Source organism: Diospyros lotus, chromosome 14 (genome assembly GCF_014633365.1).
Source record: "Diospyros lotus cultivar Yz01 chromosome 14, ASM1463336v1, whole genome shotgun sequence".
NCBI lineage: Eukaryota > Viridiplantae > Streptophyta > Magnoliopsida > Ericales > Ebenaceae > Diospyros > Diospyros lotus.
Genome location: NC_068351.1, coordinates 5,946,108 through 5,953,682, shown reverse-complemented (window position 1 = coordinate 5,953,682; position 7,575 = coordinate 5,946,108). Strand labels below are relative to the sequence as shown.

Sequence of the window (7,575 nt, the reverse complement as noted above, 5' to 3'; positions counted from 1 at the left end):
AACCAATTTAAGGTTATGAAATTTATTTTCATATAGATCATGTAGCTAATTATTTTACTTTATTAATTATGGTGTAATTTATTTCTTATTCATTGTATTGTTAAATTTAAAATGTTAAGACTATAAAAGTCAATAAATGTTTATAATTAGAAAATAATACTTTATTGTTAAAATTAAAAATCATTGAAATGATCAAATCAATTTTACTCCAATCAACACTGACTTTAAAAACAACAATGTTGATCACTTGTTATGGGCCTGGTGACGAAATCTACCAGGACGGGGTATCCAATCTATTGTTAACTCCGAGGCCCAATAGTAATCTTTCTATCCAATCTATTGTACCAAGAATGGGCCAGGCCTGTGATTCATTCTGGGCCAATTTCTGGAGCAAATGAACCCATTACAAGCCATCAAATTTCATGTGCTTTTTCAAAAATTTAAACTATTTATAAAAAAAAAAAATATCATATATTATTCAAAACTTACAACTGTTACTAACGACTCCACGGGAAAGATTCGGAATCATCCGGTTCAGTCCCCGTGAGCTTCTAACCTAAACAAACGACGTCGTTACTTGAACCCAGAAAAAACGCCATCCCCCGGCGACGGCCCATCACATTCCCGAGACGGAGAATCCGACGGGGTATAGTACGCCGGTGAGCCGCACGGAGTCGTGAACGGCGTCGTTTGGGTTTCCAGCGCATCTCCGGCCCCGCTGAAACACTCGTCCAGAGTGACTTTCTTCGCCACTATTTCGACAGAAGACACGGACACTGACATCTCGGACTCCGCCTCCTCCCTCTCCTCCTCCTCCTCCTTGATCGTGTACAGCACTCTCGACGTGCCGTACATCGCCTGCAACTTCGCCAGGTCGATCACCGCTTCCTCCGGCGAACCATTGCCTCCTCCGTCGGGCTTCACTCGGCCCCGGCCGCTCCGCCGCTGGAGATGAAGGCGCCGGCGCCAGAGGAGGTAGACGAGCTCGGCCACCAGGGCCATTAGCGAGACGAAGAAGACGACGGAAAGCGTTGTCCCGAGCTTGCTTAGACCACTCATCATCTCTCGGAGAATCCGAACGGCCGAACTCTAAGGATCCGGTCGGTGGGAGTTTTGATCTGGGTTTTTGATGGGACGAGTGACCGGTGAGATTCCGGAGAGCCGGAGGGAAAAGTGGGATGAGAAGGGTTTGAGGTGACCTGGGGCAGGCGGTCCCGTTAACTGTGGTAACGGATAAACCTTCTTGGGAACTTGGGGGGAGGGGAGGAGAAAAGCAAAGCAAGATGCATGGCGTGGACTGGTGGCGCTGACGTGGACGGGTTTTAAATTCGAATTAATTGGGCGGATGCGGAGGTAGCATCATGTGTGTTGGCAGTTCACGTGCTTTTTTGTGGACCTTCCTCTCGTTGACGCAAACTTTTCTTCAAGTGGGGTTCAAAATTTTCACAAAATGTTATTTTTATTTTTGGAAAGTATTTAATAAAAAATAATAAAGAATAAAGAGGTGATGGTAGATGTTTGACAATAAATAAATTATCCTAATTTCGTCATTTGGGGCATTTAATGATTTTAATGAGGAAAAGGCCATTTGTGTAGCGTCACCACCGTTTCATGGGCCAGAATTCGTTTGGGCCAACAAGTGAGCCCAACTCCAAACATTTTAATATCACTTCTGTCTCTTATAAATCACGACTTTACATCGTATTCGTATATATATATATATATATATATAGGAGGTGATCAACAAATTCATACTGCCTGACAATGGTGAATCCTTTTTATCAATAATAATTATTGGTTTGTGTAGAGTAGTAACTGCGATCACTCGTAAAACCTTGTTTAAATTTAAGATCATTAAAAATCTCAAAAACTTTTTCCATCTCTTCTCTTCTCTTTGTGACCAGCTAGCGCTAAGACATGTTTGAATAAAAAGATGCAACAATCATGAAAAAGCATCATCGTCGTCATCATCATCAATCTCCAAAATCTATTCGGCGTCACCCACATGGTACTTTTGCTTATTCGCCTGCGCCTCCTCCCTTTTTGACCGGCGGCCGGTCCTCCACAACTACAATTACACACACACACACACACACATATATATATATGTATGTATGTAGATGCATGGATATGCTCAAGAGTGGTTAATCTTCTGGTTGTGTCCTTTATCCGTTTTATGATTTGAAAATGATGATTGAGAGATCCAAGGTGTAGCAGAGAGAGAGAGAGAGAGAGAGAGGACAGCGACTAAAACGGAGAGAGAGAGAGAGAGAGAGAGAGAGAGAGAGGACAGCGACTAAAACGGAAATTTATTGGGACCAATGGGTTCACGTAACTTAGGTGGAGTTTATTAAATTTTTAGTGTTTTTATTAAATTTTAATTATATTTAAGAATAATTTTTAATATTTAAAAAATATCTATTTAAATCAATAATAAATTGTCACATCACCTCCAAAGCCAGTAAGTTATTGTAGCAGCTTCTGATTAGAAATGGTAAATTACATATTGAAGTTATCGATTTAGGATTTGGGCTTCGTTTATTTTGGGTTTTAACTAACGATAATAGAGTATTTGGTTAAAATAATATTATTTTATTAAATAATTCTCAATTTAATCAATCATTTAAAATATTTCCAAATTTAATACTCATATTTTTAATTGAGTTGCCATGTGAGTAGAATTGTTTGTGTGACAATAAGAGAAAATAGTCCTGGAAAAAGTGTGTATTTTATTGAACTAGAAATGCTCCCTTCTTTGAATATAAATTGCTCCTCAAGGGAGCGTTTCTATGTTGCCTTGGCAAATTAGGCAAAAAAATTTAACTTATTAAAACTATATTCATGAAAGTAGCGTTTTCTACCAAGGCAAAAAAATTGCTCTTAAAAAGAGCATTTTTCTCCATATACTTAGCGATTTCTCAAGTCAAGCAAAAGCAAAAAATGCTCTCAAGGAGTCTAGACCAAATAATAACTAAAACGACTTGTTTCGTAACCTTTAGATCATAATTCATTTTCTTTGAAATCAATCCTAATTGAACCCTCTCTCTCACAAAAACCCATAGAGATCATATGTTTCATCTCTCCCAATCGATCATTAAACCCTAATCCCCCTTTCACTCTATCAAATTGTAATCGTCCTCTCTCAAGGCCTCATAACCAGCGATTGTCTTATCTGCAATAGGAATTGTGCTTTTCGCCAGATTCACAAGTGACATTGATGTCATGCTTGTCATTGAGTAGCTAGAGTCTTAGCTTTTGGGTTGAAAGAATCAACAATATTGAGGTTATAAAAATGTTTTGGTGATATATATTGATCATTTCTCTTATTTTCACATGACCATTCCAACATGTAATAATTAACACACACACACACACACTTGATCCTTTAATACTTGGATGTACAATGAGATTAACTATGAAATCTACTCTACAATGATGTCACTACAAAAAAAAATGATTTTTTGCGGCGATTTTTTTGCGATAGTTCAGAAAATCGTCGCAAAAAATCGCTGTAAAAAATGTTTTTTGCGACGGTTTCCAAAAACCGTTGCAAAATTCACTAAGACATTAAATTTTGCGACGGTTTTTTAAAACCACAGCTAAATTAACAAAATAATTAAAAAATTAAATTAAATTTTGAGGTGATTTCTTACAAATCGTCGCTAAATTAAAAAAAATTAAATAATTAAATAACATTTGTTCCGCAATTAGTTTTTTTAAAAATCGCCGCTAAATTACATGAACCGCCGTAAAATGCAAAAAAAACTGCCGCTAAATACTGATTTTTTTGTAGTGTGTATATACACACACAATATACATGTAATGTTCATTTGTATATTCTACAATGATTTGCAAATTGTGAAAATGTTGTTCATGTGTCATATATTATTATCAATGTCACTATTTTCTAACATTGGATGTGTGTTATATCTTTTACTTGTGTGCATTCTTATGCTATCAGACAATTGTATAGCACACGCATTCTTCTTTTAATTTATACAATCCTGTATCTTTTACTCCTATGCATTCTCATGTTATCACTTTTTTATGTTATTTCAATTTTGTGTTATTTTATATCTAATATATGATTTTTTTTTTCAATATACTTTGTAGTGGCATGGGAGACTACATAGATACGTATGATCCCAATCTCGTAGACAAGTTTATGTTGTGCTTGCAGGATCAATATCGATAAGAGGATGTGTGGGTAGGGGACATTCTACCCAATTTCAAGAATCGAGTAGATAATCCACCTATTTCTGTACCTAACATCTCTAGCATATATAAGTTGGCAATAGAGAGCGAGAAATGACTCACTTTGTTCTAGTTGAGATTATTACTAGATTTTATATTATGTTTGAACGGTGTAAACTTATTTATCATTATTTATGTATATATGTGTTGTCCTCTTTAGTTTTATTTTGATTGTGGAGTGTTTGTTTTTGTGTATATATTAAATTAGTTTTAAGTTGAGAGAAGGCATGGCTAGTACTAGTAGTTATTTAAGTGGTGGCCTCTTGGGAGGAATGTTTTTAAGCCCAACGCTTAATTAAAGGCGGCTGAGTGGAGAGGAAGAAAATTGCTCTCAGGGAGAGCATTTTTTTGAGCAACATGTGTAAGATGCTCTAGTGTGATAGTGTTTTTCTGTTGATGTACCGATCTGTCGCATGACCAAACATTGCATACCTTAGATAATACCTTATTTGAAATTAGTTTTGAATTAAAAGAAGTTATTTAATAAAATAATCTTATTTTAATCAAATAACAATCATTTCTCTGGAAGTTTCACCCTACCCTCATCTATCTAATTTTGAAATGATATTCCAACATAATTATATATAAGTACTACATGTTATATGTTCTTGGGAAATCCAATTTCTCATAAATTTACTGGAGACAAATCCATGCTTTTTAATCACTGGTCCCTGGTCCCTGGCTAGTTAATGCAATTTATTACATTTGTGGCAAAGCCATATATTGGCCTAATATATATGAACTGACAAAAAATCAAGTTATAAAGTACCGACTTAAATAAGCTATTAAAAGAATTTACAGGGTACTGTATATTTGAGAAATATGAGCAATTTTGCTGGTCAGGCAAGAAGTAAAGCATAAACTATTCATAAGTTGTTTTTAAGTACAAACTTATAAATTTGAGCTAAACCAAACACCTCATAGCATGGAATTGCCCCAAAGTATATGCTTACTTGCGGGGGATTATGATTAATGCTAATTAAATACTTAAAAAATGGATGTGAACTTTCTTGCATATCACAGAACATGTTACAAAATGCTCTGCACATGTATATGTCACCTCACACCTCTAATTGCACGGAATTCTTAAGCATATATTTAGGTCTGGGCATAAAGTGTATGATCACATTTTCCATTGAATTAATGTGGTTCTTTAATCAGAGCTAAAGCTTTACAAGCATACACATGTTATTCTAAGATAAGGAAAGGAAAAAGGTGAGCACTGTGAAAGGAACAAATTAAAAGGAGAAACTCAAAGTTAAAGCAAAAAAAGAAGGGTTTCAAATTAAATATTACCCACAAGGGGAAGGAATAATGTCGATGAGAGTAGCTTAATTTGTGTTAAAAGGGCTGCCAACTTTTACGCATTTTATTGGGATTTAGATAGCATCTATTATCAAGTATCTTCCTTCATGCATTCTTTTGAGGTAAAAAGAATATATATATAAAAAAAGTTGGGTTTGAGTTTTTTAATTGTTATGTTCCTCAATGCACCTAATTTTTCTTTCATAACATTCTCATCGATCGAGTTATTTATTTTATGAGATAAATTCTATTAGGGGTCTAATGAGTGTGTTATTATTTTATTGTTTTAGAAAAACTAGACTATAGAAATTCAAAATCCTAAAAATCAATTACATGTGATGTTTGCTAAAAACGCTCAAACAATACCAGATATGTATAAGAGTGATTTATGCTATTTTATTTGTGCTTAACTACATTAAAGAAGTCCACAACATTTGGCCAACTCTGGCAATTACTAAACAAATTACAATCAACTTCACGGCTTGAATGCATAGATGCTTGCCGCTTTCTTGCATGTATCGTAGCCATCTTAATTTATGGTTGTGTAAGTCAATCAATTTAATTAGTTTCTTTTTCTTATAATTTTTTTAGGTTAATCTTTTATCTATTTGCCATGCCTGTACCCAAATGCCTTGTAGATTAGAGGTCCCCTAAAGTCTGTTTTTTTTTTTTTTTTTCCATTTTTCTGGGTCCATTTGGTTTGGCTTGTTTAGACCCTCTTTGATGGATTTATAATATACATTCACAAAATCATCCCTTCTTGTTAAGTCAACAGTTTTTTTTTGTTTTCTTTTTCTTAATTCTTTTTGAAGGATGGAGATGTAATTTATTAAAATTAACGAGCAAAGCTAAAACCAGCAGCATTGGAATAGACCAATCTGCTAATTACTTGCTGCTCTGAACTAGTCATTTATTCGTCTGTAAAAAGTAAAAACCCATGCTTTCGAATCCCTAGCTTTGCCAAACTCTGAATATATATGGGAATGGGATTGTGCAATTTGGTGAAGCTATTGCTGGAATAAGATTAAAGAAGTAGATCTATTAACAAAAAGAAGGCTACGTACGTACAGTATATATGCATATTAATTTAGGGGCCATAAATCAAGCTGGGATCAACATTAAAGAAGCTTAAGATTTAAACTAAGAGATGGAAAAATATTATGACTCATTAATTTTGAAAGACACAAGGACGAAGATACAAAATTGAGGAAAGAAAGGGGAACTTAAAGGTGTTAAATGTTCATTTTTTTATACTTTTCCAGATTCTGTGAAAATTTAGGCCAACATATACTACAATATTGCATAAGATATGGTATAGACAAAATCACCTTTTCAAGAAGTTAATATTACAAGAAAAGAAGGGTAAAGTGAGGAAAGAAGGAAACGAAATAAATTAAGGCAAATCACAGTCCTACGTACATACCCATTTCTCAAGAAGTAAAAATGAAAATGGGCTAACTTGTCACAGTATCTTTCAGATTTGTTAAATTGCATCCACTAGTTTTGTATTTTTAAAAACAACATATATTTTTTATTATTAATAGATTAAATTAAATGATCATTTTATTTTATATATAAAATATTATCTTTCCTTTTCTCTTTTCTTTTTACTCTCCATTTCTTTCTCTCGAGTTCCGGTCTTTCTTGTGCGTGAAGATAATTAAGAACCCAAATTGTTAAAAGGAATGAATCCAAATTTCTGGTTTCAAAGGAACACCAAACCTTCAAACCTAGAGATTCTTGGGTTTTAATGTTTGAAGAATATGGGTTTTTGATGTGGATCATGTTGCATTAGCGTATTAGGATAAGTACGATGGAAAAAATTCAAAAATGTGATCGTAGTGATTGGTGTTTGATCTTATGAGCATAGAGTTCACATACGGTGTCCGTTTTCATCCCACAATATATGCTTTTGGGATAGATCAATAATGCGAATTGAACTAGCCGCTTTGCGCTATTGTTATCGTGTTTTAGCTATTTTAAATTACTTTTTATGATTATTTACGATTTCTTTAT

General features: G+C 34.4%; 1 protein-coding gene across 1 annotated transcript; it reads right to left on the bottom strand.

Moving 5' to 3' along the window:
- Positions 1-362: 362 nt before the first annotated feature.
- Positions 363-1,227, bottom strand: LOC127790645 (uncharacterized). Its single transcript, XM_052320230.1, has one exon. The coding sequence runs from the start codon at positions 1,060-1,062 to the stop codon at positions 574-576; it is 489 nt and encodes a 162-aa protein (XP_052176190.1). The 5' UTR covers positions 1,063-1,227; the 3' UTR covers positions 363-573.
- Positions 1,228-7,575: the final 6,348 nt, after the last annotated feature.

Coding starts and splice junctions, on each gene's coding strand:
- LOC127790645 (XM_052320230.1), bottom strand. CDS start 1,062: ATGATGAGTGGTCTAAGCAAGCTCGGGACAACGCTTTCCGTCGTCTTC.